We start from the raw sequence: 27,923 nt of genomic DNA, 5'->3' as shown, positions 1-27,923 counted from the left end.
CTGAGGGGCAGAGAACAGGTGCTTTCATTTTCACCTCAACTCAGAAACACCTCACAGACAATGCGTCCTGACTTAAACTAAACATATGACACGACACATTGTATTAAAGTTTACCCTTCAGGTGCCTTATAAAGAGAGATATTCTTTAAAAAAAACAAAAAAGGGTAAAGCCCTGAAACTAAACCCTACGCGCCGCTCTCCCTTCCTCAGTGGTGATTTGCATCGATAGCATCTTCACTTCCGTGTCTTTTTATTAAGGTTATTGGCCACGTCCCAAACCGCACACTACCGTACTTCATAGTATGTCACAACTGACGGGTCAGTTCACTCTGCTGCCTCTTTACACTGACACACTACTTAGTACAATAGTATAGGCTCCGGGACGTAGCTTATAAGGCTTACTTCCTTGTGTTTAGAGAATAGAGGAACTGAGCACTTTGCTCAACTAAGCTGAGAGAAAACCGTGTTATTTATTTTTTTTAAAACAAGTTTTGGAGCTTTTCCTGAATATAAAATGTGAATTTGTGTGTTGGGGAGGACTGTACTTCGACGTGACCAGTATTCAGCTTGGACGCGGGTGAGTTTTAATTGATTAATTGCGGTGTAGTGGAATGAAGTTACTGTAAAAGGGGAAGAGAAGTTTTTCGTACATTGTATGTAGGTCGCTGTGTATAAACTGTACTGAATGGAGAGCTGGAGAGGGCGAGGGCACTTTTTTATTATAGGAAGTAGACAGAAGTGTATATTATAAGATGTTATGGAAAGCTGTTATGGTTCAGACAGCATTCATGACCCTAAGCCGGTTCTAAACTGCTGAAAAAAACAAACAAACAAACAAACAAAAACAATAGAAACCCTCACTGAATTTCTGCTGGTTTTAATGGAAACCCTAGTGGTCCCTTATAGGGTCCCCTATACTGCCTTCTCTTCTCTTGATGTCTAATGGATACCATTAAGGCTGATTGGTTTGTAGTGGTGTCTGTAGTGGAAACCATTAGAATTTCTGTGATGGTTTCTATTGTTTTTTTTTTTTTCAGCAGGGTTGTTTTACACTTATTTAACACTTTGACATTCTGAGACACAAAGCCCCATGGAATAACAGGGATAACCTCATTTAAAATGATTTAAAATAACACACACAAACACATATCATAGAACAAGATGAGTACTGTACACAACAAGGAACATAATAATAGACTACAGGATAATGTGATGTAAAGAACTGCATCTACGTCATCAATTTGGATGGGATATATATTATCTGGAGTTATTTTTATTTGTCCTTTTTATAGAAATTATAGATGCATGCACACACAGTCTGTAAAAGATTACTGACATGACAGATTTGGACAGGACTAAAATTCTAGAGATACTCCGGTAACAGTTACAATGGATATAAAAAGTCTACACACCCTGTTAAAATGGCACTAAGATAAATCATGTCAGATCTTTTCGCACCCTTCATGTGCACTTGCAAATTATACACGTAAAGTGAAAAACAATCAGAAACTTTTTTAGGGAGAAAAGGAAAAACTAAAAAAACTAAACAAATACTTTGTTGAAGCACTTTTTGAATTTATTCCATCGCTCAGTCTTTTTGGCAAAGAGTCTATCAACGTGGCACATCTTGACTTGGCAATATTTTCTCGCTCTTAGATCTATCAGATTGTAAGGGAATCTCCTGTGCACAGCATGCTTCAGGTCACTCCACAGATTTTCAGTTGGATTCAGGTCTGGGCTCTGGCTAAGTCATTCAAAAACATTGATCTTCTTTTGGTTAAGCCTTTCCTTTGTTGATTTTTGATGTATGCTTTGGGTCATTGTCATGCTGAAAGGTGAAATGCCTTTTCATCTTCAGCTTACTAGCAGGCACCTGAAGGTTTTGCGCTAAAATCGACTGATATTTGTAGCTATTCATGATTCCCTCCACCTTGATAAAAGCCCCAGTTCTGGCTGAAGAAAAAGCCCTAAAGCATGATGCTGCCAACACCATGCTTCACCGTGGGTATGGTGTTCTTTTGGTGGTGTGCTTTTTCTTTGTGCCAAACATACCTTTATGGAATTATAGAATTATTATATCTTTTGGAATGGGTCTTGTCAGACCGTGACACATTTTGCCACATGGTTTGAGGTGATTTAGTTGAGCTTGGATGTTTTTTTTTGTGAGAAAGGGCTTCTGTCTAGCCACCCTACCCCATAGCCCAGACATGTGAAGAATATCGGTGTCACATGCAGAGAGTAATCAGTACTTGTCAGATATTCCTGCAGCTTCTTTAATGTTTCCATGGGTCTCTTGGCAGCCTCCCTGGTAAGTTTTTGTCTTGTCCTTTCGTAAATTTTGGAGGGATGTCCTGGTCTTGGTGATGTCACTGTGGTGCTCCATTTTCTCCACTTGTTGACGATGGCCTTCACGGTATTCCATAGTACATCTAATATTTTGGAATTTTTTTTGTACACCTCACCTGATCGATTCCTTTCAACAGTGAGACCCTGTACAGGCTTTATAAGCTCTTTGTAGATCACGGCTTCAGCAGTCAGATGAAACCAAGAAGATGTCAGGAAAATCCTACAGAAACAGCTGGCCTTTATTTGGGGTTAATCAGAATAATTGCACTGATGACAGCTGTATGTTAATTACTTTTGAACATGAGATTGAATGTGATTGGTTTATTTTGAACACAGCCACATCCCCAATTATAAAAGGGTGTGCACACTTATGCAACTGGGTTATCGTATGTTTTTATTTTTCCTATTTTTCCCTAAAATGTTTCTGATTGTTTTTCACTTAATTTTTACACATTGTAATTTCACATTGAGGGTGGGAAAAGTTCTGACATGATTTATCTTGGTTACATTTTTTTAATCCAAAAATTTGCCATTTTAACAGGGTATGTAGACTTTTTATATCCACTGTACACTCCTTCTCCCATGTAAAACTAATCTGATCCGAATAAGGCTTAAGTCTAAACGCCTGAACACAGCCTCAGCTCAAACCTGATGAGACCTGATCTCAGGTATAACAGGGACTGGAGCCATTCCTAACTCAAATGCTGCACAAGCATCCCAAACTAAATTACATTTGGGGTCCTAATACACTTATCATTGCCATAACTGATCATTATGTGCCTAAACTCAATCACATTTGGCCTGCGATATTAGTTTTTGCTGTGTTTTCTTGTAATATGGACACCAGACTTAACCAGACTGAACAATTATTTTTGTACAGATGTGCTGTTGAATGTGTGTGTGTGTGTATTGGACTTTTTTTTTTTTTTTAGCACTGCGTAGTTTTTACAGGAAGTATCCCGCATATCTCCTCTGTTAACTATATAGGGCTGTGGTTTTCAAAGTGAGGTCAGTGAAGCATAGCCAAGGGGATTTTTTTTTTCTTCTTTTTTTAATACCATGTCAGAAATCATAACTACCATTATAAGTTATTACATTGATTATTGAAATTCTAAACTTATTAGGTGGTTTGACTTGGAGCTTGAATCAAATGGACTTACGCCATACCTCCATAAGTGAGAACAAGTTACAAATGATGTCATCTTAATCCAATGTAGTCGATCATTGGAAAGTTAAGAAATTAAAAACCTCTATGGCTCAAATCACTCAGTCACTTTTCAGTAAGCACATTATCCTGGTCAGGGTAGAGGTGGATCAAGAACCTGTCCCAGGAACACTAGGTGTTAGGCAGAGACACACAATGGATGGTTGTACTAGACATCACAGGGCTCACACCTTTATTCAAACCTAGGGTTTAGTGCAGCTAGTGCACCTACCAGCATGTGGAGAACATGCTCAGAAGCTCCACACAGACAGTAACCTGAACTCAGGATTGAACCAAGGACCCTGGAGCTTTGTGGCAGTTTCACTACCTGCTGCGTCTATGGCTCCAATGGGTCGCCAAAATATTATTGGTCATATTGGAGATTTAATTGTATTACTATTCAATTATAAAATGTGTTGCGATGGTTTGTGCAAATTATGTTACAGTTGAAGAAGTTCCTGGCTGCAAAACAATTGAGAATATTGCATAAAATAGTGTCATCTATACCATAGGGGAGATGCTTGGGATTTAGCAAAAAAGCCCTTAAACTCCTGGCTTATTATTCAGTGTTTTCTTGTAAAGTGTATTATTCAGTAACTACTACAAATTATTCATTAACTACAGTGAAATGAATAAAAAAGGTATGTACCCATAAGAGAATAATGAAAGTGTGGCTCTACTGATAGGTCCTGGGAGTTTAAGGCATTAACGTAGGCCCAGGGCAGGTTCTTTCTTTCTGTCTCACTCTGTTTCCTCCTTCACAGGTAATACTGGTTTATGTGTATTAATTGTATTAGTGTACAATTGAGTACACATATTTTCATAAGTTCTCTCACAAAATGAAGTCAAACAATGATTAAGTAGCATTTAATATGTAAGGTTTCACAGATGTGTGTTCGTTATCACAAGTAACAAAAATAATCAAATAATGTACTAGTGTTATTAGTACTAGTGATATTAATAGTAAAAAAAAATCCCTTTTCATTGTACTTTCTGAATGTGATTAAAAAAAAAATCCCTAATAACCTGTATGCCCACTGGTTTCCTGTAAAATGGCTTCCAGTCTTTTTTGTATGCTTTGAGCAGCTCATACATTGTAAAATGCTTTTTCCTAATATCAGTTATAAGAGAATATGCTTTTTTCAATCTTTTTCTATTGCTTTTGCTGTGTTTTGGATTGTTGTTCTGTTGCTGGATACACCCACATTTCATTTGTAACTTCTTGTAATACTTTTTTTTAAATAGATCAATAACTGGGGAGGGGTGTTGAAAACCTTTGCACTCAACTGTATGTGAAGATGTTTCTTAACACATTTTTTTCTCTCGCACTTTACCTCTCTCTCTCTCTCACTCTCTCTTGCTTTGACAAGAGAGTTTTTTTCTAGAGGCGTACTGCTGAGTTCACTGGGTTAATGCTTTACTAAAGCTGAAGGACTCTAATCTCCCAACTGTCTGGGTCTTCACGATTTGCTATTCACTTTCATTTGCAATGCAAAGGCGAGCTCTTGTATGGAACAGCGTCCCCGCCTGCTTTGCCTGTCGTGGTTAAGCATTATGAAAAACAGACATGTATTACTTTTACAGAGAAAAGTATACTGTTTAATTAAACCCACAGAGAGCTAGCTGTCTACTGCTGATTTTTGTCCTCTCACTTTGTCTTTCTGTGTGGTACACAATACCTTTACTGTCAGTCTCACCAGCCACGAAGACCAAAATGACACAAATAGACATGTTAAGACAATACATGCAACGTTCTTTTTTTTCTTAGTAACATACCCTAAGTGTTGCTTTGTCAGATATTTCAGAATTGCCCATTGCCCAGAACTGTCTTAGAAACTGCCATTTTTTGCATCATCATTTTCTAAGCTGCAAAGCAAGCAATGCATGGTAAATACATGAACTCTAAATATATGAACTCTGTGTGTGTGTGTGTGTACCAGTGTGTGTGCCAGAAGCCAAGATGGCAGGGCGACACGGAGACCTGACGGAGTATCAGAAAAGTCTGATAAAGCGCTACCTCGAGAGTGGGATCATAATGACTGTGTACAGGCAGAAAATGGAGAGGCTCAGTGTACAAGTCATTATGGAGACCAGGCAGGTGGCGTGGACGCGTGTTGCTGGCAAAACAGATGGAGTGTGTGAGTAACTCATCCTGGACTTACTTAGATCTGGACCTGGGTCTTGATTTAGCTGCTGCGTGGATCAGAGTAAAGAAATCTTGTTGCCATACTCAGTGTAGTACATTTTCAGGCAAGGAAGGCTACAAAATGCAGAATGGAAATGTACCTAGCTTGATTGATGTGTTCAGTCAGGTGTGTTAAAGCACAGAGCAAAGCAAACTCTGTGGTGCCATTGCCCATTTCACGTCTAGGGCTGCTACTAATATCAAGCATTTGACAATTTCATTAAACTTTAGTTTCTTATTATTTGTTCTGTAGCTAAGGAGAAAAGAGACCCCAGAAGCACAGTATAATATTTTGTCTCATCATTATACGTTCTTTTTAGAGAGTGTGTTTAGTTTAATGACTTAGTTTAAAGTCAATCTCATTATAGTATTAGTTGGTATAAATAGTGTTATGACACCTCTGTTATCTAAAATTTCACAAGTCTACTTGCACCATCACCCTCTCTCACTGACTATTCTTAGTCATCTGTTTTCTTTCACATTTGTTTATTTCCTTTCCTCACTGAACTTAAACTCCTGTTTTCTGCCCCGAGTGTGCAATAGAGAATCCTCTTGTAACTGTTTCATATTCTGTTTGCAGGTTTTTCTCAGTTTTTTTCATAAGTACAAGTTTTTTATGAGGATTTATCCATTAAATTTCCATAAATTAGGTGATATTAGGAATTCCTCAATAAGAGTAGACATTATGACATTTTTTTTTAATTTGAATAAATTTGGAAACTTTTGCTGCTTTTATTTGATTTCATTGGGAAGGTTATAAATTGTGACATGTTAAATTGTTGGTCTGTGGCTTGCTATATGATTATGATCCTTGGTCAAATCTGTTTTGGTGTTTTATAGTGGACCTATCAGAGATCCGTGAGATACGTCCAGGAAAAAACTCTAAGGACTTTGAAAGATTTAAGGACAGCAAGGACAAGCATGTAGACAACACGTGTTTCACCATTTTCTACGGCTCCCAGTTTGTCCTTAATACCCTGAGCCTGGGGGGTGAGTGTGTCTCCATGGCCTAAATGCAGGGCTAAATGCAGGGCTGTGCGAATCATCTCCAGATATCACTGATGTCTTTCTCTGAATGCTATTGTTTTATTATATTCAGTGCACTGGAATGACATTTAACATCACAACAGTGGCATGTAATAAAATGTATGCACTTCTAGATGGTATTTCAAATCAATAAGCAGAATGAGTTGTAATGAATCTGAATGTGATTGTGTGTGTTGTTTTACAGTGGACTCAGTAGAAGATGCAGAGAAATGGCTAAGAGGACTGGAGCTGCTTAGAGAAGAGACACTGTATGCTTATACACCAGAAATTATAGAAAGGTATGTTTATATGTGTACATTTATACTGAATTGCCAGTTGATTAAGGAACATTATTTATTTATTTTAGCTACATTTTATCAGGTGGTCACTAATGATTGCATCATTGAAAAGAGACACCATAGAATCACCACTGACCAGATATAGTTTGAGTGGTCAAGATATTTAGCACAGCATTGCTGCTGACATATTAGTGGCATCTCAGTGGTTGTGGTGCTGGTATGTGTATCAAATACATCAGCAACCATAACGTTTTATGTGTTATTCTCTGTGACTTACTGACACACCTACCATGCTTTACAATCATAAACTATAGCTCTTTTTTCTATTAATCTTCATCCTCGCAAAATTTGTGCTGTCATTCTTGAGTACCAATTTTTTTTTTTAGCTGAACCTCTTTAACGTGTATTATTTGCCTTAAGTTCTCCTTGAGATTTTAAGTAGGTTACATTAAGTACAATGAGTATGTTTCTCTTGCTTTGTAAAATATATGATAATGGTTACAATTTTATATTACAATGTTAACTTTTTTTTATTAAATTGTAATTTAATGTGACATTGACGTTTCCATCACAGTCTCACAAACTCTCTAAAATGCCACCATAAACCTCTAGACCGGATGTAATGTATTCAGCTAAGTTAATTTTTAATGCTTAACCATTAATGATTATTTCATGGCTATAAATAAGGCAGTTTGAAGTTTTTATTTATATATAATTATTATTTTAGATTGTACCTGCCTGTGATATTTTCTAACAAACTTAGATGGCACTCTTTCCCAAAATATATAAATAATAACATTAGTCTTTTAAACTACTGTGACTCTGACCAGTATAAAGCAGTTATTGAAGATGAATAAATTGATGCTGTAAATGTGTCGCACAGAGCCACTTGAGCAACCTGTACACTCCCATGTTAATGAATTGTCAAGCCTCATACTGTATTAAGTAAAAACCGCCTTCATCCACGACTTTCTGATGCACACCTCTATTCTGAGCAGATGTCTGTGTTGAACTTGAAGCAGGGAAAATTAATGCATACTTCTCTGTCCATTCTTCTTTAAACATTTTGTTTTTGCTGTTGACTTTTTTTTTTTAGACGAGACCAATGAAATGAAAAACATCCCTTTCTGACTTCTCTCGCTCTCTCTGTAGCTAGTCTCTGGTCCGATGAGCTTCCTGCACATAAATAATTTACATAAATGTGTGTGATTGGATAGGCTGCAGTAGGGCTACAGAAGCCACAGTGGTTCATATTTAGGAATCTGAAATCACTGAACTACATACATTTTTTTTTTTTTTTTTTTTTTACTCACTGATTGCTTCTGCGACAGTTTTTTTTTAAAAGCTAGGTTTGGCCAGGTGAAATACTTTGTTGGATCACATTTATGACCACGGTCCGCCATTTGCATCCCCTGCCCTAGTAACTCTGCTGTAGAGGCTTTATCAGTATTGGTTTCTGACCACAGCACCAGTGTTGGGTGGATATTTTTTATTGGCAGTCTTTTCTTAACTTAGCAACCGCACTGTTTAAAACCCCAGTAACCAGAAACAGACACTACCATTTCACTAACATGTAATTATTATTGCTGTGTAGAGAATAGTCCACAAGTCAAATAATATCTGGTCAGTGATATTCATGTGGTCTGCTAATGGTTATAGTAAAATGAGGCTGAAAAGTTGTACACAGCAACAGATATGCAAGTCAGGAAGTGTATGCCTGCAAAAGGTCCTACTGTATATTGTAGATTTATCTGATAAAAAGCCAGTGAGTATAGCACATATACATTGAGTATAAATACTCACTCATACTGCCGCTGCCTCCTTGTTTCCTGTTCATGCACTGACTGTGAGCTTTTTCTCCTGTGTAGTTGGCTGCGGAAGCAGATGTACTCTGTTGATCAAACCAAGAAAAACAGGTATTATTCTTCCACTTAATTGCCCTCTTGTCTTATGATTTCCATGTTAAAATTTGCACTGAGGAAATGTTGTCTTATTCCACAGCATCACTCAGAAGGAGGTCAAGTCTCTGTTGAATCAGAGCAACTATAAAGTGCCTGGAGGACGATTTCTGAAGGACAGACTCACGGTACTAATACACCAAGCATGGAGCCACCTTTTACATTAATATTAAACCTGTGGAGCATTTCAGAATCCCAGTGATGCCAACTTTCAAAAATATATTAAACTCTTGAACAATGTGAGTGTATATTTGTGTCCTGTTTCCAGGCTGTTGGAGGGAAGAAAGACACCATTGATTTTGAGCAGTTTCACAAGTTATACAATGAGTTAATGTTTGAAAACCAGAAGTCGGTGAGTGTTACACTTGATTTATAAGTTATTCACTTTAAACCATGCACTTTTATGTGTTGATCTAAAGCATGTGTACTGTACTGCATGTTTATTAGATATTGGATGAGTTTAAAAAGGAGTCTTGTGCCTTCATCATGGGGTGAGATGTAGTCCCTCATTTTATTTTGCTCACCAAACATAATAAAGTGTGTGTTGGTTGTATATTAGCCTGTAATAATTGTGTTGTCTGTAGTTTTAATGGGAATGTTGTGTTTGTATTTGTAGTAACACAGATAGGCCAGATTCCTCTGCAGTTCTCCTATATGACTTCCAACGATTCCTTCTCTATCAGCAAAAAGTAAGAATAATGTCTTTGTGTAGATGCTATTTGACAGATATAAGCTGTTCCATTGTTGATTTGGTCATCTTTATAGATCTTTATAGAATTTATAGTGATCATGGGGCAGAATACTCACTACCCCATTTAGCTCCATAGAGTTATTATTGCACTTAGTGGGCAAAAATAGGAGCTACAACAAGCACTAGAAGAGGCCCATTGGAGCAGGGATCACTCTGACAGTGAAGACATAACAGTTGATGATAATACCTGTCTTGTGTTTGCCTCGCACCCTGTGAAAATGGCGACGGTAACCACACCGGCTATATCAAACACAGATGAATTTCTTTAAAAACCCATTCAAACTTTCTGTTCTCTCACTGGAAATTGGTGTACATAATTAGTTTGTTCAAATCCATTCAAATCTTGTTGACTGTCAACTGACTATTACAGGGTTACTCACAGGATTCTAAGCTATAGCGTGAATCAAGTGTGATAACCTGTTTACTTAATTTTTTCTGAGGCTATGTCATTATTTAATGTTGTCCTTTCCCACCAAAACCTATGGTAATAAACCGCTCCCGATTAATTGAGATTTTAATACATTTTTTTAATGTTTGTTCTGCAGGAGACTTGGGCTAACAACACAAACCAGGTGCGAGAGCTGATGACCATTTTCATCGATGACACCATGAGAAAGACCAACGATCCAGAGTTCACAGTTGGGGAGGTACAAAATCTTCAAGGTTATTTACATCTACACTGTAGTACCTTTACGTAATTTTGGACCTCTTAACTTCTGTTTTTTATCATTTATTTCTAGTTCCTCAGCTTTCTGTTCTCAAAAGAGAACTCCATTTGGGATGAGAAGTTCTCCGAATTGTCTAGCTTGGACATGAACAACCCTCTGTCTCACTACTGGATCAACTCGTCTCACAACACGTGAGTATGGACCTCTGAGAAATCTTCACAAAGCCACATTGAAACACAGTGGCTTTCTTTTTATGGGGCACTTCCTGTTGCAGAGTGTGATACGTGTCACTTTTTTTTTTTTTTTTTACAGCTATCTGACTGGTGACCAGCTACGCAGCGAGTCTTCTACAGAGGCCTATGTGCGCTGCTTGAGACTAGGCTGCCGCTGCATTGAGTGTTAGTGACAGTAATACACCTTTATTATATGGCACCTTTCATATTATAACTATTCTTATAGTTCTGCTACAGTAGTTGATTAAAAATAAAGGGGTAGGGAGAGAATATTCTTTGACAGGCTATTCATGCTAATAAGGAAATAAGGCATTTTATAAACTCAGTGAAGCCTTAAATATAGTCCGATACCTTATAGATTTAATTTTACTTGATTTATTTGATTCTTTTGCACATTAAAGACCCAGTGCAGTGCTCCTAACTGACATTATAAAAATAAAAAAAAAACTCATAACAAAACTTTAACCAAACCAGTTATGGCTTCAACAATTAGTCTGAATAATCAATAATGTTGATTATGACAAATTATCAATTTGGATTTTTATATTCGGCTAGTCAACCAATAACAGAAATGTAAACAGCAGCACTGAAACAGCACTGTGTGCAAAGCTGTTTTCAGCCACAACATTGTTGAGGCAGTTTGGAAGTACACAAAAATGGATTCACAGATTTCACTTGCAACATTTAGGCCTTTCACTTAGATAATTGGAAGCCAAACGGAGCCAGATTGAATGTGAAAAAAAGGTTTAATGTTGTTTCGTGCCAAGTTCATATCTCTTGAGTGTGAGAGCCACACTCTCTCTCTTGTAGACAGATCTTTTAACGATGGCAACAACGAGAGAGAAATTAAAATAAAACCACTGGTAGTAAGTATGGTACGATGCAGTCTGCACAAAACAGAGATGCCTTTCATAGCAGCACAAGCATTAAAAATGAAAGCAGCTGCAAGCTCCTCCTTGGTGAGTGAAATGTGCCATTTCGTTATAACCTGTACGTTATAGCCTCATATTACGTTTCATTCAAGCAGGTTTTTTTTTTGGTAGTCCTAAAATATGTGCAGCAATTTCACAGATTACTGAGGCAGGCTAAGTTTAATTGTTAATTTTTAGCCTGTTGAATTCTGGTTGTTAATATTAATGAAGGAATGTCTATGTGATTAAGTAACCATTAAAAAAAACAAATACATTCAAGTGTTGATCTCACCAGTCTTTCATTTGTCATTTGAGGGTGGCAAAAAAATTTCAAACTCTCTAAATGATATAGCTCAGTGCTTCTTGGTCTCTTGCATTTGCAATACTCCTCTCCATGTCTTTTATCCTTGAGCTACTTGAAAATGAATTAAAACTAGCTAGTACTAAAGTTTAGTCAATTTTTCTCCTCACTCCTGGTCCACAAACACACCAGCTATTAACATGCACGGACACCTTGAAATTTGTAACAGTTTGCATATGAAATGATGCAGTGGTTAGGGTCATGAACAGGGTTAACATTCATACCGTTTTTTTCGAATTAATTTGTACAAAACATCAGAATGAGCAGAATCCAACCACTTTAGCCTTGTTTTCATGTGATCAGGTTGCTTTTATTGTTCTTTACTCTCAAAAATCTGACTCCTCATGTCTTTCACACTTGCCCCATTCTCAGAAATATTGTTTAGGACACCCTAATAATCCTCTGAAAATATGTGCAGAAAACAGACCTTTAGATAAGCTCAAAGCACAACAGATTGAACCAGAATAATCCTAATAATTTAGGAATATAACTGATAAAGCAAAATGTTAGTAGAAGCACAAATAAAGTAAATAAAACTGCAAAGTGTCATTCATAGAAGTGAATACATTTTAGAAAGGTTTTGTTCTATGGCCTGTCAAAAGTAACTGCTTTATCTTGCTGTAATACAGTGGACTGCTGGAATGGGCCAGAGGAGCCCATCATTTACCACGGATGGACAAGAACAACCAAGATTAAGTTTAAAGACGTGGTGAAGGCTATCAACGATCATGCCTTTGTAACATCTGAGTAAGTTAACCTCCCCCCCCCCCCCCCCCCCCCCTTCCCCATATAAGCTGATGTGACATTGATTTGGTTCCTTTATAGCTTTCTAGTGTAATTATTGCATCTAGTGTCAAAAAGGGGAACTACAGCAAGCTCTAACAGAGGGCAGGAATCACTTTGCCCCATGCTTGCTTTGTGAAAGTTTTGTTTATGAGTGGGGGAGGGCCAGCAGACAGGACAGTTGACATGATACTATCTCTTCTGGGTTTTTCTCACACACAGTGGCAACATTATGATGTATCTTTCTGTTTGGTTTTGACAATTGGTGTACATTGTTAGCTTGCTCAAGTCTATTCAAGTCTTGTCTTATATAGTACTGGATATCATATTTACACCCAGGCCATTTCTTCTGAATTTCTTCATGTCTTCACAGCACTATGAGTTTTTTCACGGCACCCTGTTTATCTAAATCTAAATAATTACATCAAAATGATCAAATCAAATGCTTGGGAGTTATGTTGATGGCAGATGTGTGTCCAGATTTGTGAATGCAGCTTGTGACTGTGGTTAGGTATCCCGTGGTGCTGTCCATAGAAGAGCACTGTGATGTGAAGCAGCAGAAACTGATGGCGCAGTACTTCAGAGAAGTGTTCCAGGACAAGCTGCTCACTGACCCTGTGGAGCTGGAAGCGGAGCAGCTGCCCTCGCCCAACCAGCTCAAGGGCAAGATCATCATCAAGGTACTCACTACATAACTCCACTCATACTAAAGTATGCTGGATTTTAGCGGGAAAGCAGATGCTGTGTCAGCTTTCGTAAGGTTCCAGGTCAATTGTAACTACATACCTTTCATATTAGTTTCACTGCAGCTTCACTGAATAATATATATTAGCATAAATAACTTCAAGCGGTTACATGAAAACCTGCTTATAGGCTTATATATCTGTTAATGGTTTAAGTGGTGAGGTGTTTGTAATAGTTAATCTAGATCTACATTTCCTTACAAGGAGCTGAAGGAGATGGAGGGATGACATAAAGAAATGATAGAAGTACAGATGAAAGAAAGGAAATGGACAAAGAGGAAGGAAGAATAGAAATAAGGACAGAGAAAAGACAAAATGCTGATAAACAGATAGAGAGAAAACGAGAAGGAGATATAAAAAGAAGAGAATAGAGAAATGAAGAAGATACAGTGAGTGAGAGAAAGGGCAGTCCTGCGGTGTGCATCTGCACTGTGTGTGTGTTTTTAAAGCAGAGCTGTTGATTGGTCAGTTGTAAAGCCCACTGTAATGTGGTGGTAGTTGGAATTGAAAATTATGTAAACATATTTCAATGGAAACTTAAATATTTTAAAATTCAGTTTTTTATCAAAACCAAAAACTATTAAAAAATAAAACTAGATTATTGGTCAACGGCCTCTTTGTGTTAAAACACTGGCAATATATTTTTTTTTTCAGTTCATGTCAGACACTGTTACAAATCATTGCTTCTATTGTATAAGCAGATATAAAATGAACATTGAAAACTATATTTGCTGCAGTATGCATTCATCTGCTGCCATGTATACAGACACAGGAAATACAGTGTAGTTACAGGCTAGGAGAAAAAGAAGCAGTGGTTGTAGGCTGCTAGGTTGTGGTAGGTAGTTTGAATATAGGGATAACATGTGGTTGTTTGCTTCTTCTTTAAAACAGCATAAAAAGCTGAATATCGGTGAGACCATCGGAATGAAAGACCTGTCCAGAGGAGAAAAGCAGGGAGAACTTTTCATCTGGGACCCCATTGATGAGGTGCTCCAAAATCTCCATCATACCACCTTAATGACTTAATGGCCTTAAATTAATAGATAGTGTTTAATTTACTAATACTGAGCAGAAGTGTGTCTAACTGGATTGTATAATCAACTCCAGAATTATTGGTACCCTTCATAAATATTAATATATAAAATGAATAATAGATACAATAAGAGTTTTTTTTTTTACGTTTCCACAATTGAATGTTATTATCTTGTTGAAATCTCTATCTACATCCTAGTTGTAAGTGGTGCCTTCTTGGCAGAGGCATCTAGGTGTATGGTTAAAATATCCTGGTGCTTAACAGAATTAATGCTAGGATCCATTTTCAGCCACTGGACCACCAGCTGCAAAATAGCCCCTGAGGGTCAATGATCCACCACTGGGGGTTTCCTCTTACGCAGGAAACATGTCGATGATGTGCACGGGCTTATCTGACCGCACTACACATTTGGGTCCTTACAGACACACCGTGTGGGTCCTCTTTCTGTCAGATTAAATTAAGAAGAAAAAAAAAATGACGATTTGTTTTTATTCATATAAAGTATTCTTCACAATAATTTTATCACATGAGAACCAAAAATAGAGCAAAAAAGACATTTTATGCAAATGTTTTATATCAGAGGGAGGTTAAATAGTTCCTCCAGTAGTTTGATTGAAAATATGAAGCATTGTGCATAATGATTATGTTATACAAGCATTTCTTCATTTTCTCTTGAAGGGTGCCAATAATTCTGGAGTTGACTGTATGCATTTACATTCATTCATACATCATTTCAGTGTGTATGACAAATGTGTATAATTGTTTTATAGACATGGTATAAGCACTACTGTGTGATCTCCAAAAACAAACTGTACTATGCAGAGGAGAATGAGCCAGATGAGGACATTGGGAAGGTAATTCAGGATGTAATTATATTTGTTCTTGAGAATGGTACAATTTAAAAGCAAAACATAGCCTTTGAATTCAGTGAATTTTGCGTCAGGGCTAAGCGTATTCTGATTGGCTGCTGTGTCCTCTGCTCTCATGGTCAGGGTATAAGCAGTGTGGATTTGCACCGTTCGGAGCCCTGGTTCCACGGACGTCTGGCTGAGGGCAGGCAGAGAGCTGAGAGACTGCTGCAGGAATTCTGTCTTGAGTCTGGGGGCAGAGATGGAACTTTTCTGGTGCGAGAAAGTGACACCTTCCTTACTGACTGCACATTGTCCTTCTGGTACGTCCAGCAAGCTTAGTAAAAAAGTCTGGTTCAAGTGGTAAACAGTCAATTCAGCTGCTTTAATCTTTTCATTATAACATACTTCTAACTGTATGGAATCCAAAAACATATATGAATTATAATGTTGTGAATATTCCTAACCAGCCTCTTTCACATAACTGTTCCACACACAGAACCATATTCCACAGACACAGGCATCCATTTTGGCACTTCTGTATAGTTATATAAATTTCTAGTATAAATTTTTAGCGGTTGTATCATTTGTGTTTGTGTGTTGCGTAGGCGCAGTGGTAGAGTACAGCACTGCCGGATTCGCTCAGCCTCAGACGGGGGCAGCACCGCATTCTTTCTGACGGAGAACCTGCACTTCCCCAGCGTGTATGCTCTGATCCAGCACTACAGAGAGAACCCACTCCGTTGCCATGACTTCAACTTGCGCCTCACTGACTTTGTGCCGCGGCCCAACATGCACCTCAATGAAGGGTCAGTGACTACTGTGGACACCAATAAGAAAAAGTCTATGAAAACTGTGCCCTACCTAAAGGAACAATTTGGTCAAACATTAAATATACAACTTTCCTCAAATCTAGTGGATCAGCCAAGGACATGTTTAATGTCTGATATTTGTTCATTTAGATTAGAACTGGAGCAAGGCTAAAATAGCTAACCGATTAATGGAAGTTTTACTCATAATGTTTTTTGTAAATATCTGCTATAAACCACATCTGGGTCATAAGTAATGCAACACGGACTTTGAGATAAGGTTTAGAACATAGTATGATTTATTGTACTCTATAAAAAAGAGAACTAAATTTCACTGTGTAGTTAAATGCTGAATTGAATGCTCAGGTTGCAGCATCTCATCCCCGCTTAGCTCATACAGAAATCCAGCTGTGCTTAACACAGACTAAATTGAAAATAAGGTTAAGCTATAAATTAAATACAGGAGAAAATGTGGTAAAAATAAACTATATTAACCTTAAACTACATAAGGTTAGGAACAAACATTTTTTTTCTGATCGAAGAAAATTGTATAAGATTTCTTTTTTTGGAAAACCACACCTTTTAAAAGTACAATTTCAGATCAGTTGATCAGAATAGCCTCTTTGGTCTTTTGCACTGCGTCTTAAAATCCCACAGGAGAGAGATCTGCTGTATTGTGAAACAACAGTTTGCTGTTTCAGCGTTACTGTAATTTTACAATAGTTCCCTATAGTGCACACACATCCCTGTTCCAAGGAAGACTACTCACATATCACCACATAGCACTTATTTAAATATGGTTTCAGATGTGTTCATTGTTAAAGCAGCGCTTTGATAATACTGTGCTTTTCTCCTGTGCAGGTGGTTTTACAGTAACATGAGTCGAGGTGAGGCAGAAGACAACCTACTGCGAATCCCTCGAGATGGAGCCTTCCTCATAAGACAGAGGGAAGAATCAGACTCTTACGCCATCACCTTCAGGTGCTCTTATAGCTTCTGTCTTCTTTTTACTCTCACTCACTTTTCTTCCTTATCATCCCTCCATCAAGGAACTGAACACGATATTGTGGTTCACAGATTCAGCTTGCATTAATGTTAAAATCTGTGTGAATGAGGCTTTAGTGCGCTCTTATTTTTGCACCAGTAAAATGTCAGCTGACTTTGTTTGCATGACTGAGTTTAACGAGGGGGAATGAAACTGTTGGGATTCTGTGGTCTTGCAGAGGTGAAGGCATGGTCAAGCACTGTCGGATCCACAAAGATGGATCCCTCTTTGTGTTGGGCTCCTCTAGCGAGTTTGAGAGTCTGGTGGAGCTGGTCAACTACTTCCGCAAGAAACCTCTTTACCGCAAGACAAAACTGCGCTACCCAGTCACACCAGAGCTAGTGAAGCGCTTCAGCATGGTCAGTCCTTCTGTCATGTTTCAAAACCTCATTTACAAAATGACATAACAAAGTATGTGTAGCCAAGATATGTAGTCAGTAATAATTAGGGCTGCATCAATACAGATACGGGTATCAGATATTGGTCCGATACCATGATCATTTTCTCATACTTGTAAAAATGCTTCAATACTAACATCTAATACCGTGTAGTACTATGTGACATAATGAAGAGATGACACAAAATTGACAGCGATCTGGATGTATTTCTGAATTAATGATGGCAGTCAAAACAGAGCAACCTGCAGCCTGTGCGCTGTGGAAATATCAAGAGGAGCTACTAGAGCATCGTACTAATATACAAGTAACCTGATAATACATTTTATGGCATTTAAATAATGGCTTTAATAAAGAGTGAAAAGATGACAGACGTGAGCAAGCAGAGCAGTATCACCGAGCGTGGCTATTAAAAATGAGCACAGTTTCACAGAATGCTCACACAAATGTATTCACAAGCATGGAGCAATGAAGTGACTGTGCAGAGAAACTGTCATGCTTGAGAGCACTTCAGTTCTGCGAGCACTGAGCCCTGAGACACGCACGCTTCCTGTCCTTTCTGCTGATGCGTTAAAGTGCAGTTCAAGGCATTGTGTTCTGTGAGCTCAGGTTGGCCACCTGTAGGTTACTCATGTCATTATCATTATCAGTATCAACGAGTGTCAGAAAACATCTCACTCTGAAAAATGTGGTATCGATGCAGCCCTAGTGATAATAAAATGGAGCTTTCTGTAAACGGTTTTTCATTTATTTTGTTGCAGACGGACAAATGTGCTTCGATTTATGACAGCAAGCAGTATGTAGAGGCCAATGAAATTGAACCATCTCCGGTATGTACAGTCATGCAGCACACACACATGTTGAAATCCGGTGAAGCCCCATGTTACATTATTAGCAGTAGCCTAAGATGGAAAAGTACTTGTTTGCTATCACTGTCTCTCAGATAGGAAATGGATCTTTAGTAAAGAGGAAACGTGCCACGGCTAATACAGCAGTGTCATGCCTGAGCGTATTTAGATTATGTTCTCTCCTCCAGCTATGTAGCTTTGCAGTGTGTGATCTTGCACGTTCATATTTGACATGTCAAAGGGTGATTCACTGTTTTAATTTGAGACCCTTTCCAAAAGTGCTGAAAGTTTGCATAAACATCTAGCTTGTTCTGTGACAGCTCCTGATCTTATGATGATATGTTTCTCTGCAGCCTCAGAGCACAGTGAAAGCTCTTTATGATTACCGGGCCATGCGGCCAGACGAGCTCAGCTTCTGCAAGGGCGCTCTGATCCACAACGTTACCAAAGAGAGCAGTGGATGGTGAGACACTCCAGGTTTTTTTTTTTTGTAATGAGAGTTAATTCAGTTTATTTATGTTTGTTTGTTTATAACGTTTTACAATATACGGTGTCACAAAGTAGTGTTACAGAAATCAAGCTGGATATAGACCCCTAATGAACAAGCCAGAGGCAACATTGGCAAGGAAAAACCTGCTGAGATAGAATCAGGAAGAAACAGACTGAAAAAGGAACTCATACTCTTCTGGGTGAAACCAGATAGTGAGATTGACAAATGCTGTATATATAGGTGTATACACTCACAGAGCACTTTATTAGGAACATTTGTACACCTACTCATTCATGCAATTATCTAATCAGCCAATCATGTGGCAGCAGTGCGATGCATAACATAATGCAGATACGGGCCAGCAGCTACTGGTAATGTTCACATCAACCATTAGAATGGGGAAAAAAGGTGGTCTCACTGACTTTGACCGTGGCATGATTGTTGGTGCCAGATGGTCTGGTTTGAGTATTTCTATAACTTCTGATCTCCTGGGATTTTCATGCACAACAGTCTCTAGAGTTTACTCAGAAGGGTGCAATAAACAAGTAAACTTCCAGTGTGTGACAGTTCTGTGGATGGAAAAGTCTGTTGATGAGAGAGATCAACAGAGAATGGCCAGAATAATTTGAGCTGACAGAAAGGCTACAGTAACTCAAATAACCACTCTGTACAATTGTGGTGACCAGAAAAGCATCTCAGAATGCCCAACATGTCAAACCTTGAGGAAGATGGGCTACAACAGCAGAAGACCTTGGTCTGGTTCCAGTTTTGTCAGCCAAGAACTGAAAGCTGAGGCTGCAGTGGGCGTAGGCTCACCAAAACTGGACAGTTGAAGACTGGAAAAATGTAGCCTGGTCTGATGAATCTTGATTTCTGCTGAGGCACACAGATGGTAGGGAATTTGGCCAAAAGCATGAATCCATGGACCCAACCTGCTTTGTGTCAACAGTCCAGGCTGGTGGAGGTGGTGTAATGGTGTGGGGAATGTTTTCTTGACATACTTCGGGCCTGTTAATACCAACCAATCATCACTTGAATGCCACAGCCTACCCATCTTCTAATGGCTACTTCCAGCATGATAATGCACCATGTCACACCATGAAACTGGTTTCATAAACATGACAATGAGTTCAGTGTTCTTCAGTGGCCTTCCCAGTCACCAGATCTGAAAACAATAGAACACTTTTGTGATGTGGTAGAACAGGAGATTCACAGCATGAATGTGCACCAGAAAAATCTGCAGGAATTGCGTGATGCAATCATGTCAACATAGACCAGAATCTCAAAGGAATGTTTCCAACATCTTGTGGAATCCATGCCATGAAGAATTGAGGCTGTTTTGAGAGCAAAGGGAAACCCTACTCAGTATTACTATAGTGTTCTTAATAAAGTGCTCCGTGAGTGTATATGCAGTAAATGTGTTAAAAACGAGATGGGCAGAAAACACTACAATCACCTGCAGGTCTCTGTAGTATTCAGGTGAAATTATCCACTGCAGCAGATAGAATTGAAATGTTTTATGTGTGGATGCTTATTAAATAAAAGTTATAATAATGTAAAATAATGTAAAATTAGTAGTTCCTAAAAGACTATGCTCTCTCTCTCTCTCTCTCTCTCTGTCTGTCTCTCTCCTGCAGGTGGAAAGGTGATTATGGTGGGAAGGTGCAGCTCTATTTCCCATCAAACTATGTTGAAGAAGTTGCAAACTCTGCTGCTGCTGAGCAGAAAGACCTGGTAAGAAAGACCTGTCTCATTTTCATACAAGAGCTTGTGCTTTATTCTGTTGTATATGTGATTATGTAAAGTCATTTAAATTCATATTTTATCAACAAATTTGCTTCTGTTTCAGGCTGATGATGATAATCCATTGGGTGACTTGTGTAAAGGTGTAGTGGATATTTCCAAGTGCAACGTTGGTAAGAGTTTCTCTAATGTTTAAAGAAAAGAAAAGAGAAGAGAAAAGAAAAGAGAGAAGAAGAAAATGAAATTTCATTTAGTGTTTTATGGTTGAGTGCAAAAGTTTGCATAGGTTTTTCTAGGTTTTACAGATATTTCTGTAACAAAAAGGTCAACAAGTGTTATACCGGTATCAGAATGAAATTCCTGAATAATGTAAATGTGCACTTGGGTCTAATGACTCTTTCAGGTCTCTTGCTTTTTATTCTGCATTTTTCCAGTTTTTTTTCCACTTGCAGTTATTCACCTTGATTATAAAGATAACTGCTGGCTTAATTTCTGTAAAATTTGGGTGATTTTTTTCATTCAGTAACCAGAAACCCAGGGGATCTAAACGTTTGCACTCAACTATAACTTACTAAACTACATTGACACTGCGCTGGTATTTGTCATACTAATTTAATACCATCTTTCTATCGGGGTCCTCAGTGCGTTCAGCCAAACACGGCAAGCCTGTGGTGGTGACGCTGCAGAGTAAGGACATTAAAGAGAACACACTGCCATTCCACTTGGCCACAGAGACCACAGAGGACCTGTACGAATGGTACCAGGTGGCTTGGGACATCACTCAGAGAGAGGGAACCCGTGAGTTTGAGGTAATCATAATGTTATCCCACACATGCCAAATTACACATTGTACAAAAATACGAATAAGAATAAAGCCGTTAGATCATTAGTATTCAGCCATTATTTTCTTTATACAGCAAAAGCAGCAGGAGAAGGTGGAGATCAGAGATGAGGTGGCCAAAGAAATGTCTGATCTGGTGGTGTACTGTCTGCCACGCAGCAAAGACAAGGATCGATTTGGTACATTTCAACTTCTCACTCATTTTATTGAAATTGGCTTGTGTGACAGTAAACTTCATGTAACCAGGAAATTACGAACTAACTGAATTTGTGTCTCTGTGCCTCCTATTAGAAAATTACAGCTATAAAGAAGTCCGCTCCTTTGTGGAGAATAAGTATCCCAGCAAGAACAAGTCCAGAGAATTCCTGCTGTATAACCGCAAAGCCCTGAGCCGCATCTACCCCAAAGGCCAGCGGGTGGATTCCTCCAACTATGACCCCTATGCTCTATGGACATGTGGCTGCCAAATGGTAGCACTCAACTTCCAAACTGCTGGTGGGTGAAATTGGAAAAGCATAGCATGCATTTCTGAAATGTGATGTGTTATGTAGACTTTTGGAATATTCAAATCTTTTGAGTTAGTTTTTTAATTTACAATATTACCAAATAATATTGCCCAGGTTGACTGTTGTTTATTATGTTTGAGAGCCTGTATAAGAAAGCTGGGGTCAGGTGTTAAAAATTGGTCTCCATTCTGTTCAGATAAGTTTACTCAGCTGAACAGCGCCCTCTTTAGTCTGAACGGAGGCACAGGATATGTGCTACAGCCTGAGCTCATGCGCGCAGACACCTACGACCCTCAGCAGGAGAAGAACACCGTCAAATTCACCCTCTCTGTCAGGGTACGACTATGATCTATTACATATCTACTATTATATTATCATTTTTTACAAACAGCTCTTCCATATCTCTCAACTTATGTATATTATAGTTCAATTTATTTTCCTGATGGTTTGGAAAACAGAAAGTCATATGTACTGTAGTTATAAAATAGTGACATTATTATCAATACTTTAGATGCTTGTAGTTAAATTGCATGACCCCTTCCAGTGAGAAATACTTTTTCCTGGACCCTCCCTTATGATCAAAATAGATTTACATTAGGAGTACAAATACATTACGAGACATCATTTTATTTCGTTTTATTATACATCATTTTTTTCCTGTTGCTGCTTTTTATTCTTTTCACTCATAGACCCAAGACTATTTACATATTGATTAAAATTTCTTTGTCATATTAACAGAATTTAATCGTATTATAACAGTAATCATATTATGTTTACTCATTTTTAGGATATGATTAACTTCTTGAATAACTTCTTACTTTTAAACCCATTCAGTTCCAGTGACCTGTTGACTATACGTACAGTCTAAGTAAGAAATAAAGCATGACGGGGCATGCTATTGTAGGAAAATAATCAACAATAGAGTGGTGTGAGGTGACCTGATGTGAAGTTTCATGTTACCACACTGAAGCTGGTTATTTTCCAGTAACAGCAAGTGTTTTATTCCTCTTATACCAATATACCAATTTGCTAGTGTTAATGGTTTTGTTATTTAATAAAGAACACCACATTATACTTTTTACATACATTTAATGTTGAGGAAGTTAGTTTCTATTGTCATTTACTTTACAGCAGCTATAAACAGTCACTCCCTCACCATCTTTCTTTTTTTCTCTTGTGAAATTAATGACAAAGAAATGCAGTTTGTTAGCGAGAAACCGCAAAGTCCTCTATCCTGAAGACTTTCTGACTCCTTCCAAAAATGCTAAATAAATATCTCCTCACAGAAATATATATTATATAACTGTAATTAAGTAATTTTTAACAACTGTAAAATGTTAGTAGTGATACCTACCATTGTTACATTTTGAGAACCATGGTAATTTTAGGTAATGTGTACATTTGCTGTAGGTGTTAGCAGCCAGACATCTGCCCAAGACAGGCCGCAGTATCTCCAACCCCTTCGTGGAGATCGAGCTGTGTGGCCAGACAGACGACACCTCCAAGTTCAAGACCACAGTCTGCCGTAAGAAATGGGGGATGGATGAGTAGCAATAGTTTAGCAAAACATTTTCTTAAAGACTGTAATCATGAATGATAATAATACACTGTTAAACATTTTGAAGAAACTGGGTCTGGAACGGTGTGTGCAGCATTTCAGTGTATGTGTGTGTGTGTAGATGATAACGGATTGAACCCTGTGTGGCTCGGACCTCACCGCCAGGATGCAGAGACCGTCACCTTCACTGTATATGAACCAGAGCTGAGCTTCCTGCGGTTTGTGGTTTTTGAGGAGGACATGTTCTCAGACCCCAATTTTCTCGCTCAGGCTACCTTCCCGGTGAAGGGCATTCGCACAGGTAAGACACTCAGGACCTGTAAACCATAAAATATCAGCTGTAAACCATAAAATATCAGTGGTTAAAAAAAAAAAACAGTTTAAACTGTAGTGGAGGATGGGAGCTCTAGCTGCAACTGGCTAGTTCCATAAGCCACTGGGCATAGGAGAATAATATTTCAATCACTTTTTCTTCACCTTTCAGTGATTTTATGGAAATTCCTGATTTGATACAGGCTGTAATGATTGTCTGGGTTATGTAAAATCTAATCTACCCAGCAAACAAAATGCAATTTGATTAAGTGATAGAATAAAATAGAAAAGGTCTCCTGTCTAATCAAGTATGTGGAATCATTATTCCAAGCAAATGCTTACATGGGAGTGACAGTATTCCTTACAGCATATCTTTTTACTCCATTAAATAAAAGCTTAAGATTTTTTTGAGATCTAATATAATGCTATGTTGTGTTTTCTGTGTAAAAAACATTCTATTTAATGTCCTCACATTTGAAGTTAAGAGAACATGTGAATGATTAATCAGTTTAAGCAGAAAGTTTTCCCACCCCATAGCATTTATAAAGCCATTTAACCGTTTATAAGGCCACTCATGACAGTGTGCCTTATAAATGGTTTAAATAAATAATTAAAATATCAGTTTATATTTACTACAAGACTGTCAAGTGTAATTTATTATTCTATTGTTTTATTAGTGGGAAAAGGTCAAGTGTACGGAATACTGCACTCTTACATAGCAGAGTTCAGCACTTCAGACTTCTATCACTAGATAGCACTAGTTATCAGACCTGTCATTTTTCATTTTTAACCAAAGTCTACATCTTGTTTACTTTGGGTTTTTCAACAAGGGTGAATTCCACAAGGGTGGATTTCTGTAGGGTTGCCAGACTGTGCTGCACAAACTGGAATATTCATAATCCCATTGGTCTGGAAACAAACAATCTTCATTCTTTTATATATATATATATAAGAAGGAAGATTTTGTTTGATGTAATTTGGCGGCAGCTTGAGATGGCTCAGGTTTTAAACTGTGAGTGAATAAGGCAGCCAACAACCAATCTAATCTGATTTCTACATTACCTGTACGCATGCTGTACCCTAATCCTAATTTAAATTGGTTTGACATCCCAACGATGGCAATATGGTGTGTAAATCTCATGAATTGGTTTAATATATGGGTAATAGTATTATCACACAGAGGGATCAAGCCCTCTGTGTCACATATGCTAGTTTCATCCATGTCAGAACAGATCATTCTGAGGTGAGCAGGAGTGGTGTGTGTTTGTGTCTCTCCCTGTCAGGATATCGCTCAGTTCCTCTGAAGAACGGCTACAGTGAGAACCTGGAGCTTGCTTCTCTTCTGGTGTATGTGGACATCCAGCAGGTAGAGGTAAGTCTGTCAGCTTTGCTACACAGATGTCTGATTGACTTCTCACTTTGTGAGAATTTCACATTTTGTAAGCCGTTTCCCTACAGTACAGCTACACTACACGATTTAACAGAATACGAATATCCTGTAATTAGTCATAGAAATATAATTACTCATCATGATTTGCAATTTTATCTCTTTTTCAAAATGTTCTGGTGAATGTTTGGTTACTAGAAAGCAGAAGAGGAGCTGTACTCTTCCTCCAGCCAACTGCGGAAAAGACAGGCTGAGCTGTGCAGCGAGCTCTTCCTGTACGACACACACTCCGGCCTCCAGCGTGCTGCACCCTCGAATCGCCACGATGTCCTCCTGCAGGAGTTCAGATCTAATGAAAATCAGCTCCAGAAGATCAACGAAGCATGCAGGCAGAAGTGAGTGCCAATAAACTCAGTCAGCTCACACTAGCATCATGTCCTAGCTTGTTTGATTAACATCCATAAATGACAGAACCCCAGGAATACACACTTAAATATCATGCTTAACTTGCTGTAGTGGTCAGACTTGAGGCATCAGTGTTCAGTGGCATATCAGCAGCATGGAGACTTCCAATCCCCACGAAATGGCTTCTTAGCTGTGATTTGATTCCATATGTTGACGTATTTCCTTCTGAAACAGGAAGTCAGAGTGACGCTGACTGTCAGGTTTGTTTAGTTTCAGTGTTTAAGTCACAGCAGCCAATATTTGAGATATGCCACGCCCCTGCTGAAAGAAACAAACCTGACAGTAGCTTAGCGAGCTAGCTACACATGGAGAAGAGCGAAGAGATTAACGAGAGCCTTGTTCTTACTCTTAAGTTTCCTGAAACTCACTCAGTCTCAGGAAGCGATATATTCCAGCACTGAACTGCTCCCAAGTCGGTAAAACACCTCTGAAATGCCCCTGTCACAGCCTAAACCTTGTACTAATTCCTCCCTCTTCATAACAAATAAACTCCAATCAGTTTTTTTTCAACCAATGGAAAGATAGAAAAGTGAACAGTGTGCAGGAAGACAGCCAAAAACACACAGACTGACCATGTTTACTGTTAACAAGCTCATGTGCTGCTACTATAGAGCAAGACCCGCCTCCAGGGGCGGAGCATACTGTTCTAGAGAGCATTTAACTGGACGATCATGAAGTTTAGCCTAGATACAAATAATCAAAAATTGCTGATCATCTTCCTGGAAGTGATGAAGTAGGAAATTAATATGAGAATATCTCCAAAACAATTTTTAGAATTTTTTTGCCAGATGTAGTGTTGTATTGGTGTCCATAATATTGGGAGACTCTGAAACACCAATTTTAATTTCAGGGGCATTTAAGTTTAAAGTTACTTCTGTATTGTTACTTTTAAACATACGCCTTCATTTATGCTGCATTTGACTTAACTTGGAAGTGGGAATTCTTTAATTTCCTTCCTCCGTGCTAACCGGGATGAGTGACGTACTTACTGCTGTGCTGACTGGGATGAGTGACGTATTTATTACCTCCGTGCTAACCGGGATGAGTGACGTATTTACCGCCGCGCTAACCGGGATGAGTGACATACTTACTGCTGTGCTGACTGGGATGAGTGACGTATTTACCGCCGTGCTAACCGGGATGAGTGACATACTTACTGCTGTGCTGACTGGGATGAGTGACGTATTTACCGCTGTGCTGACTGGGATGAGTGACGTATTTATTGCCGTGCTAACCGGGATGAGTGACGTATTTACCGCTGTGCTAACCGGGATGAGTGACGTATTTACCTCTGTGCTGACTGGGATGAGTGCTGTATTTGTTGCTGTGCTAACTGGGATGAGTGACGTATTTACCGCTGTGCTAACCGGGATGAGTGATGTGTATAATCGATGTTATAGATTTAACAAGCTAATACGTCTGTATATTAATTGATCTGAGGCAAATACTAGTGTATACAGCATAACTCATTTAAAGGTAAGAAGTGCTGCTTTGTTTCTTGTTGATGCTGTGAACAGCCATGTTGTGTTGACATCACATGCTGAGCTCAGGGTTGAGTAGGCCTTCCCGACTTCCTGCATTGTGGGGGCGTTTTCTTTGGTTTGTCCTAGTCAGAGGTTGGAAATTTTAGTCAAACGCAGCATTTTTCAGTTGAGTTTTGAATTTGCTCATCTAAAGAAGGTGCGTGTATGCGATCCTTAAAAAAGACTGATGTGTGCCCTCTTTCTCCTTGCAGGATGAAAGAGAAGAAGATCAACAACAGCAAGTTCTACTCGTGAAGAAGTGCTCAGTACATCCCTCACTCACTACCCCTCCACACATCTTTTATTTATAAGGCTTCCTCTCCCTCGCTCAGCTGCCCTACTGCCGAAACTCACAGAACAGGCAGATAAAAGCAGACTGGATGGGAGTTGTGATAGTCTTGCTTTCCTGAGAGGAAAGTTCAGGGGTGAGAACGCTGTCAGACGCTCCATGACACTGATTATTGACTTGAGCAGAAAATCCTTTATTGTGAAGAGCTGGGATTCTGGAGATGCTTTTATATGAAGAAAAGCAGTTTGGCTGAACCGTTTTACTCAAACTACATTTCATATTTGTTTGCAGTGTAATAAACATTTGTGGTTCATTTACTGCCAATTGTTTAATGAAATAATAATAAAGAACTAAGCTAAAGAA

At 38.6% G+C, this 27,923-nt stretch overlaps 1 protein-coding gene across 1 annotated transcript; it reads left to right on the top strand.

The window, feature by feature from the left end:
* Positions 1–323: 323 nt before the first annotated feature.
* On the top strand, positions 324–27,923 carry plcg2 (phospholipase C, gamma 2). Its single transcript, XM_026927401.3, has 33 exons — positions 324–577; positions 5,491–5,688; positions 6,576–6,725; positions 6,967–7,060; positions 8,929–8,976; positions 9,062–9,146; positions 9,287–9,370; positions 9,466–9,509; positions 9,635–9,707; positions 10,315–10,416; positions 10,510–10,628; positions 10,750–10,835; positions 12,572–12,689; positions 13,237–13,405; positions 14,360–14,455; positions 15,272–15,355; positions 15,494–15,672; positions 15,958–16,158; positions 17,020–17,139; positions 17,382–17,562; positions 18,360–18,428; positions 18,800–18,909; positions 20,574–20,670; positions 20,786–20,852; positions 21,322–21,488; positions 21,597–21,699; positions 21,812–22,015; positions 22,223–22,362; positions 23,437–23,551; positions 23,706–23,885; positions 25,180–25,268; positions 25,482–25,678; positions 27,484–27,923. The coding sequence occupies exons 2-33, from the start codon at positions 5,511–5,513 to the stop codon at positions 27,524–27,526; spliced, it is 3,792 nt and encodes a 1,263-aa protein (XP_026783202.1). The 5' UTR covers positions 324–577; positions 5,491–5,510; the 3' UTR covers positions 27,527–27,923.

This window comes from Pangasianodon hypophthalmus, chromosome 6 (assembly GCF_027358585.1).
Source record: "Pangasianodon hypophthalmus isolate fPanHyp1 chromosome 6, fPanHyp1.pri, whole genome shotgun sequence".
Classification (NCBI taxonomy): domain Eukaryota; kingdom Metazoa; phylum Chordata; class Actinopteri; order Siluriformes; family Pangasiidae; genus Pangasianodon; species Pangasianodon hypophthalmus.
This window is presented reverse-complemented; position numbering and strand designations above follow the sequence as displayed.